At 46.0% G+C, this 14,902-nt stretch overlaps 2 protein-coding genes across 2 annotated transcripts in view; one reads left to right on the top strand and one right to left on the bottom strand.

Moving 5' to 3' along the window:
- The window catches only part of LOC149445445 (uncharacterized), a 59,851-nt gene that overhangs the window by 34,527 nt on the left and 10,422 nt on the right, over positions 1-14,902 (top strand).
- LOC149445446 (uncharacterized) lies at positions 172-14,027 on the bottom strand. Its single transcript, XM_089653822.1, has 5 exons — positions 13,992-14,027; positions 2,561-2,767; positions 2,247-2,471; positions 1,961-2,167; positions 172-243 (listed from the first exon to the last, which is right to left on the bottom strand). The coding sequence occupies exons 1-5, from the start codon at positions 14,025-14,027 to the stop codon at positions 172-174; spliced, it is 747 nt and encodes a 248-aa protein (XP_089509948.1).

The raw sequence follows: 14,902 nt of genomic DNA, 5'->3' as shown, positions 1-14,902 counted from the left end.
AACTAATAAGACATATAATATAGAGTGACAAATTCATCGGCTGTAATAGGAAATATGTAGTCTATTAGAATGCCCCAAACAGTATGTGGGTCGTACCACGAGAAGGTTGAGTGACCGTCTCCGGAGCACATTTATAATATTAAAAAAGGATATAAGGAGCATTCCCTCTCCTTACATTATAGGTGATGTCATAAGAGATCCCTCCTCACTTATGTTCATAGGGATAGATACTATCATCCCGCACTGGAGAGGGACATATAAGACTTGGGCAGTATCCCAACTGGAGACCAAACAAATTTACGAGTTAGGTACCCTGCACCCGGCAGGACTCAATATTGAGTTACATGTTAATTGTTTTATCGATAATAGTTAATTTCATTTGAACATTCTTTAATGTGTACTTTTAGCATAAATATTTTAATTCTTGTGTATTTTTCTTACAATACTGTTATATTCATATCATATGTGATTTCAGTCTTAGTACATTCGTTAACACTCATCGGATCTTTTGCCAAATCCTTCTGATGTCCATTTTTTGTTCTAAAAATTTTTTTTTATATAATTATTTATAATTTTACTATAATGGACACCAGTATATATTTTACTTATTTTATTATTTGAATACAAAAGGTGTTTTAATGGTATCATTATTTGACTTTATTATTTTTTTATTATGATTTTGCTGATATTCTTATACAACTTTTTTTCTTCTTTTACTTATTAATTATTAATATCCTTTATTGATATTAATATACAACAGTTGATCAATAATATTTAATGTAGAGCAATCACTTCCAACACTCATATAAGTGCTATACTTTTGACATCTGAAATGGTTTATCTAATCATATAAAGAATTACCACACCTGCATCACCAATATATTTCAATATATTAGGAGTTTTTAATATATTATACTCTTTTGACATTTAGAATTTAAGGTAATATACCGCATAAGTGAACAAATGTACATACTCTTTTTATCTATATAAAAAACCTCTAGTAAAATGGCGCATCAGCGCACAAGAGTAAGCAATCTGTTTAGGCTTCAGCAAAATGTCGCCGGCTTGATACGCATGCGCCATTCTGCCTATTTAAAGACTTATGTCACGTCATGGCGCCAATGGTATCTTCGTCTGATGATGTGCGTGCGCACGTAACGTGTAAGGAGGAACCAAGTCACGCCGTGATGTCACGCCATCGAAGCATCATGGAGCTCCGGTGGCCATCTTTATTCGGGGACGACGCCCAGTACCAGTTCATTACCTCCAGAGAAGGAACTTCCAGTTAACCCTTGTGAGCTGCACCCACCTATCCCTTAAGGGGAACTCTGGACACCCCTGGATCATAAACATTTAAAGTCCGAGGACCCATCCACCTTGAGAGGAAGCCTTTTTCCACAACTGGCTCAGATGACTACCTTGATGACACCAGGATATAAGATATAACACACGCTAATATTGCGCATCTGGTGAGTGAGCATTTCTTCTGTTTCCACGAGCACAAGCACCAATTGAAGCTTTTGGGACTATATGGGCACTATCTAGTCACTGACACAAATTATTTGCCCCATATATTTATAATTGTATATTTTCAGTCACTGATACGAACTATATGTCATATTTATTTATTTAGTGTGAGCACTGCACTTATATACTTTATGTTCATTTAAAGGTTTTATCTAGTTACCTTTGTGCTAATATGATAACTAGTCTCCATTTGAATTTTGTAAGTGCGTTCACATATATTGTTTATTTACATAAAATTTTATTATTTATTGTTTATTTTTACCTCCCTTTTATATGAATCATTATTTTAGCGCTGCACTATTTTATTTATTCTATTGTAAGGTTTATGTTGGTTACCTTGAGTGCTTAGCTGCTGACTGGATGGCACTCGCTTTGTACATTTTTTATAATGTACAGATCCTAATGATACTATCAGTGATTGCTCCTCATCTACCTGATGATGGTGAGGGATGGTGTGACCTTCCTGTGTGGAATCCCGGGAATACAGAGGACGGGGACATCTCTCTGGTGGGTTCCTGGTATTAGGTGGCTCCATCATATCCTTGTGTCCTTCTGAAAACTCCTCCATCACTCCATACTCCTCATCCTCCTCTTTATACTCTTCTTTAACATCAATATTCTCATCCCCGAGGATTCCACTCTGAAAGATATAATAAAACATTCATTGTAACAAACATGCTGTGTATAAATCACAACTACCAATAATTGTCATCATCTACCTGATGATGGTGAGGGATGGTGTGACCTTCCTGTGTGGAATCCCGGGAATACAAAGGACGGGGACATCTCTCTGGTTGGCTTCTGTAGCTGGATGACTCCATGAGGTCCAGGTACAGATCTTTGTGTTTTTTAGAAAACTCTGACTCCTCCATCACTCCATACTCCTCATCCTCCTCTTTATACTCTTCTTTAACAACAATATTCTCATCCCCGAGGATTCCACTCTGAATGCATAATACAAAACCCATCAATGGTAACAATGCAGATAATGTACAGATCCTAATGATACTATCAGTGATTGTTCCTCATCTACCTGATGATGGTGAGGGATGGTGTGACCTTCCTGTGTGAAATCCCGGGAATACAGAGGACGGGGACATCTCTCTGGTGGGTTCCTGGTATTAGGTGGCTCCATCATCTCCTTGTGTCCTTCTGAAAACTCCTCCATCACTCCATACTCCTCATCCTCCTCTTTATACTCTTCTTTAACATCAATATTATCATCCCCGAGGATTCCACTCTGAAAGATATAATAAAACATTCATTGTAACAAACATGCTGTGTATAAATCACAGCTACCAATAATTGTCATCATCTACCTGATGATGGTGAGGGATGGTGTGACCTTCCTGTGTGGAATCCCGGGAATACAGAGGACGGGGACATCTCTCTGGTGGGTTCCCATGACTGGATCCATCTGTAGGAAACACACACACTGACTGAATCCATTGTTTCTATGTGTTTATCAGATGATGGGGGATCTAGGTGGATCCTCCGTACTGCTCTCTCCTTTACAATAAAGTCTCCTCTTACCCGGTGATGTGAGGGGCGGCTGATTGTCCATCATGACGTCCTTGTAGAGATCCTTGTGTCCTTCTAAATACTCCCACTCCTCCATGGAGAAATAGACAGTGACACCCTGACACCTTATAGGAACCTGACACACACAATGATACAGTCACCATCCAGACACATCCCTTGTCTGTTACTGGAGAATGTCCCAGAATTCCCGGCACCGCTCACCTCTCCTGTCAGCAGCTCAGTGATCTCTCTGGTGACTTCTAGAATCTTCTTCTTCTTTCTCTCTTCTATCAGGGAGGGAGGTGGAGGCAATGTGATGTCATATGATCTCCAGACTTCACAGGAGGAAAACTCTACATCTGAACACAAATAGTCACATCAAATGATATTCCCAGAATCCTCCTCACCTCTCCATTCAGGTCTCCATTTTATTAAAGCCCCACTTCAGGCTGAGGTATAATTCCCCCCCACAGGACCCCCACACTACGCAGGGTATAGGCTTGTTGCAGCATTCTGATGTCATTACATACAATGCAGGACCAACAGTCCCACTTTACATGTGAGGATACCAAGGGGCCCCCACATCCTAAGAGCATCAGAAAAATGTCAGATGGAGGGACATTGGGAGGAGGAGCTGTGAGGTCAGTGTGATGTCATAGGATTCTCTGACTCTGGATGGAGGGACATTGGGGGAGGAGCTGTGAGGTCGGTGTGATGTCATAGTATTCTCTGACTCTGAATGGAGGGACATTGGGATGAGGAGCTGTGAGGTCGGTGCGATGTCATAGGATTCTCTGACTCTGGATGGAGGGACATTGGGAGGAGGAGCCGTGAGGTCGGTGCGATGTCATAGGATTCTCTGACTCTGGATGGAGGGACATTGGGAGGAGGAGCCGTGAGGTCGGTGCGATGTCATAGGATTCTCTGACTCTGGTTGGAGGGACATTGGGAGGAGGAACTGTGAGGTCAGTGTGATGTCATAGGATTCTCTGACTCTGGATGGAGGGACATTGGGAGGAGGAGCTGTGATATCAGTGTGATGTCATAGGACATATAGACTCTGGATGGAGGGACATTGGGATGAGGAGATTTGAGGGGTCCTCTATATGAGGCTCCCATGCAAACCAAATCCTTGTTCCTGGGTGCGTCCTACCTCTCCTAAACTGAAGAGTGACCTTTGACCTTTACCATCCAGAAATCTGTCTGGAATCTGTGGAAGTAAGCTGTCATGTGATCAGGTGACGTGCGGAGGAACGGAGTGTAAATAGCAGACAATTGTCTCCAGAGCCCCTAATGGTGGGGATGGATTTGGCGGCGTGCTGGTGCCAAGTTTCCTCCCCCCAGGGTCACTGCAGGTGTGGAGAAAAGCTGTGTAAGAGGATATGGAGGAGAGATGAGGAGGAGATCCAGGAATCAGGAGAAACGTCAGGGCAAGCAACAGACGAGCGCATCCAAGAGACCAAGCCGGGGTCACTACACAGAAAATCAATCCAAGGAAACAACAGGCAGGACGAGGAATAGCAAGAAGGAGCTGAGAGACAAATGAGAATATTGCTCAGCCAATGGGAGATGATCTCAGCATGACTTCCATCATGAAGGAGATGAGGGGGAGGGGAGGAAGTCACTGAAGGTGACCATAGATCCATGGAAATTCAGCTGGTTCAGCAGGGATCGCTCACATTTCCATCCATGTGTGGCCACTGCCGGATAAAAGCCACTCCCCCAGCGGCTGCAGCCAATAGCTTCAGTGCTGATCTGTGTATTCTGAGAGCGGAGGAGTCCCCCCATTGTCAGAATACAAGAGTGCAGCGGGGAGGATTCCCCCATCCACCTCCAATGTGTGGATGGGGGAATCGCTTCAGATATTATGGTCATCCCGCTGGCTGAACGATAAAACTGAACCATGTAGGCCAGCTTTGGGAGCAAATATATTATCATCAACTCCTCCCCCTGAAGGGGTTCATCTGTGTTCCCACACTATATTATTATTATACAGGATTTATGGCGCCAACAGTTTGCTCAGCGCTTTACAATATAACGGGAGACAATACAGCAACAATACAGTTCAATACAAGAGGGATAGGAGGGCCTGATCCTTGGAGCTTACAATCTAGGAGGGAGGGGCTAATGGTACAAAAGGTAGTAACTGTGGGGGATGGATTGGTTGGAAGAGTAGAAGATTCCAGTATTAGCTGAGGGCAGGAGAGGCTTCCCTGAAGAGAGAGGTTTTCAAAGATTGCCTAAAGTGAACCGAGTAGGTGATAGTCTGATAAATTGGGGTAGAGAGTTCTAAAGGATGGGGGAAGCTCTGGAGAAGTCCTGGCAATGAGCATGGGAGGAGGAGACAAGGGAGCTAGAGAGTAGGAGGTCTTGCAAGGAGCGTAGAATACGGTTTGGGTGATATTTAGAGATAAGATCGGTGATGTAATTTGGGGCGGAGTTATAAATGGCTTCATACGTTATTGTTAATGTTTTGAATTTTATCCTTTGGGCAATGGGAAGCCAGTGGAGGGATTGGCAGAGAGGGGTGGAGGACACTAAGTGGAGGCCAGTAGAGGAATTGGCAGAGAGAGTTGGAGGACACTGAAGGGAGGCCAGTGGAGGGATTGGCAGAGAGGGGTGGAGGACACTGAGTGGAGGCCAGTGGAGGGATTGGCAGAGAGGGGTGGAGGACACTGAAGGGAGGCCAGTGGAGGGATTGGCAGAGAGGGGTGGAGGACACTGAAGGGAGGCCAGTGGAGGGATTGGCAGAGAGGGGTGGAGGACACTGAGTGGAGGGCAGTGTAGGGATTGGCAGAGAGGGGTGGAGTACACTGAATGGAGGCCAGTGGAGGGATTGGCAGAGAGGGGTGGAGGACACTGAGTGGAGGGCAGTGGAGGGATTGGCAGAGAGGGGTGGAGGACACTGAGTGGAGGCCAGTGGAGGGATTGGCAGAGAGGGGTGGAGGACACTGAGTGGAGGCCAGTGGAGGGATTGGCAGAGAGGGATGGAGGACACTGAATGGAGGCCAGTGGAGGGATTGGCAGAGAGGGGTGGCAGATACAGTACGGTTAGTAAGGTGGATGAGTCTGGCAGCAGCATTCATGATAGACTGAAGAGGGGATAGCCTGCGGAGAGGTCAGCCAATGAGGAGGGAGTTACAATAGTCAAGGCGAGATATAACAAGGGAGTGAATGAGTTGCTTAGTGGTTTCCGAGGTTAGGAACGGCCGTATCTTGGAGATGTTGCGGAGGTGAAGTCTACAAGATTTGGACAGTGATTGGATTTGGGGCTGAAAGGACAGATGGGAGTCTAGGATTACACCTAGTGCCCTGGCATGAGGGGAGGGACTGATGGTTGTATTATTGATCTTGATGGAGAAGTCGGGGGAGGGGGCATGGGCTGGAGGGAATACTAAGAGCTCAGTTTTGGAAAGATTGAATTTGAGGAAGAGTGACATCCATGCCGATATGTCACTTAGTAGGTTAGTAATATATATGTGTGTATCATCATCTGCTGAAGATAAAAGACATCACAGTGACTATGGAGGAAGAGACACCGCTCTCTCCTGGTTCTCGTCCTATCTATCCCAACGCTCCTTCAGTGTCACCTACAATGGTGCCACCTCCCCTTCTCTCCCCCTCTCTGTTGGGGTCCCCCAGGGCTCTGTCCTTGGACCCCTTCTCTTCTCCATCTACACCTCCTCCCTTGGCAAACTCATACACTCCCACGGCTTCAATTACCACCTCTATGCTGATGATACTCAAATCTACCTATCCACCCCTCACCTCACCCCCTCATTCTCCGCCCGCATCACTTACCTCCTAAACGACATCTCTGACTGGATGTCGCTCAATTTCCTCAAACTCAACCTCTCCAAAACCGAGCTTCTCATCTTCCCCCCAGCCCGCGCCCCCCCCCCCATCCTTTCCATCACTACCAACAACACCACCATCAATCCCGCCCAGCAAGCCAAGGTCCTTGGCGTCATTCTGGACTCAAACCTTTCCTTTCAACCTCATATCAAATCCCTCACAAACACATGCAGGCTCCACCTCCGGAACATCGCCAGGATACGTTCCTTCCTTACCCCAGACACCACTAAACTACTAGTACACTCCCTGATTATCTCACGCCTGGACTACTGCAACTCCCTCCTCACCGGCCTACCCCAGTGCAGGCTCTCCCCGCTTCAGACCATCCTGAACTCAGCGGCCAGACTCATCCACCTCACCAGCCGCTCCACCTCTGCCACCCCCCTCTGCCTCTCCCTCCACTGGCTCCCCATTGCCCAACGCATTAAATTCAAATTGCTCACCCTGACCTATAAGGCCATTCACAACACTGCCCCTAACTACCTCACCGATCTGATCCCCAGGTACCACCCTACCCGTACCCTTCGCTCTTCACAGGACCTTCTTCTATCTTGCTCCCTGGTCTCCTCCTCCCACGCACGACTGCAAGACTTCTCCAGGTCCTCCCCCATCCTCTGGAACTCACTACCCCAATCCATCAGACTGTCACCGTCCCTCCTCACCTTCAGGCGCTCCCTGAAAACCCACCTCTTCAGGGAAGCCTACCCCACCCTCACCTAACAGCCGCTGCCCTTCCCTCCTCCTACCACTCCATCCCCCACAGCCGTTTCCTCCTGTGCCTCTACCCCCCCCCCTCCTAGATTGTAAGCTCGAAAGAGTAGGGCCCTCTAACCCCTTGTGTACTGTTTGATGTTACTGTTCTGTTTCATGTATTGTCCCCCCCTATTGTACAGCGCTGAGCAAACCCTTTGGCGCTATATAAACTCGATAAATAAATAAATAAATAAATAAGAGGACAGACATGACTATGGAGGAAGAGGACAGACATGACTATGGAGGAAGAGGACGGACATGATGGGGGGTTATTGGGTGTAAATAGAACATAACATCTTATTACCTCCTCTGCTGCCACTTCTAGCAGTGTCTCCTCTCTACAGCCTGTCTGTACCTGACATCACTTCCTGTCTGTACCTGACATCACTTCCTGTCTTTCTTCCATAGAGACTTCCTGTCTGGGTAGAAGTGAGATCCCCACCTTGTGGAGCTCAGCGGAACTGCAGCCCCGAGAAGCATCTGGTGGTGTGACCCGGCCTTGTGCTGGGTGTGTATGGACTGTAGATCCTTTTAGAGGGGTCACCTCCACTCCCACCAAGGGGGACAGAAATATATGACTGCTTGGGGAAGAACAATTTTGTCACCTTTGATTTTGCAGTAAAATGTAATTGCAGATTTAGTCCTGTCACAGATCTGTTATATGGATACAATGAACTCCGGTTGAGAAATGGCCCCTTATCCTCATATTAGATCAGATTTTTTTCTTTAGGAGGGCATTGGACTTCATGATTGACATTGATGTACAGTATAGGACACTTTTTATAATTTTGTTTCTTTACAATTTGCGTTTTTGTGAATAAATACAGTTATATGTAAGAGGAAGAAACCATTGTCCAAGTTACCCCCCCCCCCCCCCCTTATCCATGTTGAAGTCATGTCACCTGGTATGGTCCAAAAGGGAGGAAATACACCCCCTCCCCACCCTTTTCCTGGCCTGGCCAGCATGCTCAGATAAGGATCTGGCATGGAATGTTGGCAGGACCTTCTGGAACATAGCTCAGATACTCTCTGTAAGGTGACCATAGACATGGAGGACACCAGCAATGGTTGGATGTAACATCCCCTGTAAAGGTGGCATGATATGACAGATATTCCTGGAATTCAATGTTCAGTATTACAGATACAGTGTTCTCTTCATTTAGTGGTCAGTAGAAGACAAATGGTCACAATATAAAAATCTGAATAGTCGGCTCTGGAGTGTGAAGATTGGAGGAATGAACACCTAGATGGTAATAATGATCTGACATCCCTGTAGACATAGATACGGATGAATGATCTGTCACCTCACTGAGCCTCAAAGGAAATATTTTAATGCGCTGACTACGACCCCAGTGGGGAGAAGAGATTTGTGCACATTGGGCTCCCCACTGGCTGAAAAGGATTGTCCTTCTTATATAAAATGGTATGTTTCTGGAGTACAGAATCCCAGAGGGTCCCTAACATGGTTCTATGGGGTCTGCTCATGACAGCCATGCTGTGAATGAATATGTTGAGATCAGACTGAAGCAATGGTGTTGGAAATCACATCACCAACCCAGACACCAGAAACGGTGGGTCCATGTAGCCCATGGCACCTTCAGAAGACAGAACCAACCCCAGGGCTGAGGAGGGAACACCCCCCAGAGGTGACTGGATTGGGTTAGAGCCCACATATTATCTCTATAAATTAGGAAGCATGAGATATGGACTTGGTCTCCTGTGTTCTCATCTGTGACTATACCGTCTACAAGAAGATGAAGAGTCACACTCCGTAATCAGCCCATTCTTCATATTTTATTCTGTGTGTCACCCCAATGGGCTCGTTCACAAGGATAGAGTGGCCCTAACCCTACTCTATGTGAGCGAGCCCATTGGGGTGAAACATATTTCGGGAGTTTGGTTTATCAGGAGGAGATCATGTGTATGGAGTTATTTCATCATCAACAGAATGAAATATTAAGAGGGAGCTAATTACAATTATTAATTGCAGAGTGCAGCTTTTCATCTTTTTTGTTCCTATTCATGATTTCATGCTGGAGAAGAAACGGGGTACAAGTGCTATCACCTGGATGGTCCGTGGTCATTAGGGGGTACAGGTTGGAGCGGTGCCGTGGATTTGGGTATGTTCTTACTATACGGTCTACACTCATCATCTGTGATCTAGGAAAACCTCATTTACTGGGCTACCAGATGGTACGGCAAGGTAAATGTTCCCAGCCCAAAGGCTGAGCGGTAAAGACCTCCGGCAGCTGTTTATTGCAGTGTGAACCAGGCCTTAGAATTTTGGAACTGTTCCCCTCCTTACTTCATTCTTCATGTTTTTTCTTTGATTCTACACAAGTCCTTGGATCTCCAGATAGTCAAGCCCTGCTGTTACAAAGACTGATTTTTCCAGCCTTATGGTGTCAGTGGGCATACTGGATTGACTATTGCAGCCAAAAAGGTTTTGAGAGACAGATGTAGATAGGCCTTTTGTTGTTTCTGCTCTTTTGAAGGTTAGGAATTCTAAATTAGGGAGACTTCCCGCAAGTCCTTACAATCATATTTTGTGTTTTGCTGACCTAAGAGGTTTCCTCCTTGTTTTGGTCCATGTCTTGGTTTCCTTCTTGGGGTGGGGGGTGAATGTGTGCCTGGCCTTGTGTATAACCAAGAGTCAGATTTCAGCCTTGGCAGTCTCTTCTTTCAGGGGCTGATTGCATTACACTTTCTAGTTGCATGCGTTGGTACTAGATGTCCTGCATGTTGTTCCTCCGGTCAGCCTGTCATTGTTTCTATGTTTCTCTTTCTGTTTTTACAGAATTCTCTGTTTAAACCCATTCAGGACTTTCCTTTTGTTCCCTTTGTTCTTTCACAAAGATGGCTTTTTTACCTTAGCTTTTTATTTATTATTTTTATCTAAAGGGGTTTGTACCTTTCCATCTCAGCCGGGACAGCGTATTACCTCCCTTTACCCTCATCTCAGCCGGGACAGCGTATTACCTTCCTTTACCCTCATCTCAGCCGGGACAGCGTATTACCTCCCTTTACCCTCATCTCAGCCGGGACAGCGTATTACCTTCCTTTACCCTCATCTCAGCCGGGACAGGGTATTACCTTCCTTTACCCTCATCTCAGCCGGGACAGCGTATTACCTTCCTTTACCCTCATCTCAGCCGGGACAGCGTATTACCTCCCTTTACCCTCATCTCAGCCGGGACAGCGTATTTCCTTCCTTTACCCTCATCTCAGCCGGGACAGCGTATTACCTTCCTTTACCCTCATCTCAGCCGGGACAGCGTATTACCTTCCTTTACCCTCATCTCAGCCGGGACAGCGTATTACCTCCCTTTACCCTCATCTCAGCCGGGACAGCGTATTTCCTTCCTTTACCCTCATCTCAGCCGGGACAGCGTATTACCTCCCTTTACCCTCATCTCAGCCGGGACAGCGTATTACCTCCCTTTACCCTCATCTCAGCCGGGACAGCGTATTTCCTTCCTTTACCCTCATCTCAGCCGGGACAGTGTATTACCTTCCTTTACCCTCATCTCAGCCGGGACAGCGTATTACCTCCCTTTACCCTCATCTCAGCTGGGACAGCGTATTACCTTCCTTTGCCCTCATCTCAGCCAGGACAGTGTATTACCTTCCTTTACCCTCATCTCAGCCAGGACAGTGTATTACCTCCCTTTGCCCTCATCTCAGCCGGGACAGCGTATTACCTCCCTTTGTCCTCAGGCTCAGTAACTGGGGGAATAGGTTTTTATCATGTTGGGTATTTGTTTGTCTATCAGGTTACCTGTAGTTGACAGCCGCAATTTGGCAACAGGATTTCTCTTTGTGGCTCCTGAGGACCGAATAGAAGGATCCCGCAGCTTCCATGTCTACATTTATTCCCTGAATTTGTCGGCTTGTTGCTCCAGTTTCCAGGATGAAAGGACAGGTTCCCCCTTTATAAGGGATGACACTACCTACCTTCAGTGTATCATGTTGGTGAAGCCTCTACCTGGTCTTCGGTGCACTCTTTATGATGTTACCAGGTGGATGTTGGAGTCACTAAGGACTCTTCCCTTTGGACACATTGGTTTTTGCAGGCTGCTGCATGAGGTTCTTTCCTATTTCTGGTTGTTTTTGGGACCTGTTGGCTTGTTGTCCTCCCCTCATGTTCTAGGTGGGACATCCCTGATAGTAAGGAATGTAAAAGATGTTCTGTGTCCTGTGATGTGCAACAAAGAAAATGACATTTTGTGGTTTACCTGTAAAATCCATTTCTTGGAGTCCCTCAGGAATCCCAGAGATCCGTCCCCTCCTGTTATGGGCTATGGCTTGCTACAAACCTTTCCTATGTCGGAGATCTGCTCTACAAGGGGACGTCCTGTCTATTGTTTGCCAATGTCCGATCACCTGTAGGTGGGCATAACAGTGTTAGGAAGGATTTATAAAGATGCTTCGTGTCCTGTGATGTATTCCAAGAAATGGATTTTACAGATCATTGATGCCATTTGTTACTAAGAGACAGGAATTGTTCATTGCTGAAGGAGCCCCTAGAAACCTTTGGAGGAACCCTGGCTGAGAAAGGCTGGACTAGGCAGTCATATATTTCTGTCCCCCTTGGTGGGAGTGGAGGTGACCCCTCTATAAGGATCTACAGTCCATACACACCCCGCACAAGGCCGGGGTCACACTACCAGACGCTTCTCGGGGCTGCAAATCCTCTGAGCTCCACAAAGTGGGAATCTCACTTCTACCCAGACAGGAAGTCTCTATGGAAGACAGACAGGAAGTGATGTCAGGTACAGGCAGGAAACAGAGAGGAGACGTTGCTGGAAGTGGCAGCAGAGGAGGTAAGAAGATGTTATTTCCTATTTATACCCAGTAACCCCCCATCATGTCCGTCCTCTTCCTCCATAGTCACATCCGTCCTCTTCCTCCATAGTCATGTCTGTCCTCTTCCTCCATAGTCACGTCCATGGAGGAAGAGGACGGACGTGACTATGGAGGAAGAGGACGGACGTGACCATGGAGGAAGAGGACGGTCACGTCCGTCCTCTTCCTCCATAGTCACGTCCGTCCTCTTCCTCCATAGTCACTGTGATGTCTTTTATCTCCAGCAGATGATGATACACACATATATAGTGTGGGAACCCAGATTAACCCCTTCAGGGGCAGAACATTCCCCCACTTCCGGGGCCGGAACATTCTCCTCATTGTGGAGAGGTGTCACCTTCTCACCTCATCAGTCTATACTAATGGATTTTATGACTTTAATTAGTGGCGGGGGATGGGGGGATATTTAGGGGGATTGGAATATCTATGTCTTTGTTTTATAAGATTCAAATAGGAAGAAAGAGAGAAAACTGTCATTTGTAGTAAATGTCCTGAACACAATGGACACGTCCTCCACTCACTCTGATGGGAATACATTAGACCTTGTTTTCTCCCATCTTTGCACTCCCTACAACCTCACAAACACCCCCTTTCCTCTCTCTGATCCCAATCTCATCACCTTCACAGTCTCCTCGTCTTCAAACACCTATCCCTCCAAGCAGCCAACAATTACCCGCAGAAACCTTCACAACTTGAACCCGGCTCCTTTCCACTCTGCAACTGACCTCCTCTATGACAGAATCTCTCCCCTGTCCTGCCCTGACCTGGCCACTGCTGTCTACAACAGTTCACTGTCACCCCCATTGGACTCACTTGGTCCTCTAACAACACGAAGCATCAGGCCCCGACCATTACATCCGTGGCAGACTGACCACACCAGACATCTTAAGAGACATAGCCGTGCGCTGGAGCGATTGTGGCGTAAAACCAAATCCCAGCAAACAAATGAAGGTGTCCTCCTGCACTTTATATGGATAATGATCCCTATAATTATAGCTGCTGCCACTCGACTTAACCCAAGAAGCGTGAAATAAAAATACATAAAATAGTGAAGCGCTATATAAACCCAAATCCTAATCATAAATAAAAATGTATACTTAATTGTGCAAAATGTGTCAACATATTAGTGCTCAGTGGTAAAAAATGACCCGCAAACGGGAATAAACTATCCTTAATGTGACATCACTACACAAAGAATATATAGAAATAAATAAAGTGATATAAAGAAAAATATATCGAATGCATTAACAATATATTTTACAAAACTAATAACCACTCAATATTAAATGACATAAGAATGTGAATCAATGCAAAAAAAAAAATCTGAATATTCAAAATATAAAGTCCATGCAAGTGAAACTGTCAAAAGGTGATCTTCACTCTGGTGAATAAATCCTCAGATGTCAGCAATGCTGCTCACCTCCACACACTGACCACACAGGGCCAAAGGCTAGTAACCTCCTCTGTACCAGATCCTCATAAATATGCTCCTCATCCAGGGACATGCGTCACCTCGTAACCCGAAATGGCGTACCAATGCACGTGATGCAACGCGTCGGTACGCCATTTCTGGTTACGAGGTGACGCATGTCCGGATGCAGCGGCCATATTGCTTCCCCCAGATACCATGCAGTACACCCATAGGATGTGGTGACAGGCTGATGTGTCTGGGAATTACACGTGATGCAATAGAACTTTTATCCATTCTTACAATAAACAATACTGCACTATGGAAGGATCTTTCTGTGTCACTTATATGTCCTGGAGGGGAGGTGGAGTGGATAAGGTACGCTTGGGAGGATCCCCATTTATCCTGTGGTCCCTGGATGAGGAGCATATTTATGAGGATCTGGTACAGAGGAGGTTACTAGCCTTTGGCCCTGTGTGGTCAGTGTGTGGAGGGGAGCAGGCATTGCTGACATTTGAGGATTTGTTTGAGTGAAGATCACCTTTTGACAGTTTCACTTGCATGGACTTTATATTTTGAATATTCACGGATGTTTTTTTTTTTGCATTGATTCACATTCTTATGTCATTTAATATTGAGTGTGTAACGGGATTAGCTCAGCAGTGGGTGTGTGTGACCCCCTGGATGGGTGCACAACACAAAAAGACAGGCACAGCACAACAACAGTGGAGGTGAAAAAACAAAAAGGTGCAGTTTATTTACAATATGTACAAAAATGTCAAACCAAAAAGAAACATCAAATTAAATCCTGGCCAACTTGGCTACTTACTGTACCAACAGCTTTCCCTAGCTACCCACTAGGTACAGCCTGATGCAATACCTAGTGCTAGTAGTTGGAGGCTTATCCACACAGGCTGTTGTCTCCCTGCACACAGATAAGATGTTTGCTCCCCAGTCAGTTCAGGCATAGAT

This window comes from Staurois parvus, unplaced genomic scaffold (assembly GCF_062004578.1).
Source record: "Staurois parvus isolate SC_StPar_1 unplaced genomic scaffold, SC_StPar_1.0 ptg000721l, whole genome shotgun sequence".
Taxonomy (NCBI): domain Eukaryota; kingdom Metazoa; phylum Chordata; class Amphibia; order Anura; family Ranidae; genus Staurois; species Staurois parvus.
The sequence above is the reverse complement of the archived record's forward strand: the minus strand, read 5'-3'. Positions and strand labels throughout refer to the sequence as shown.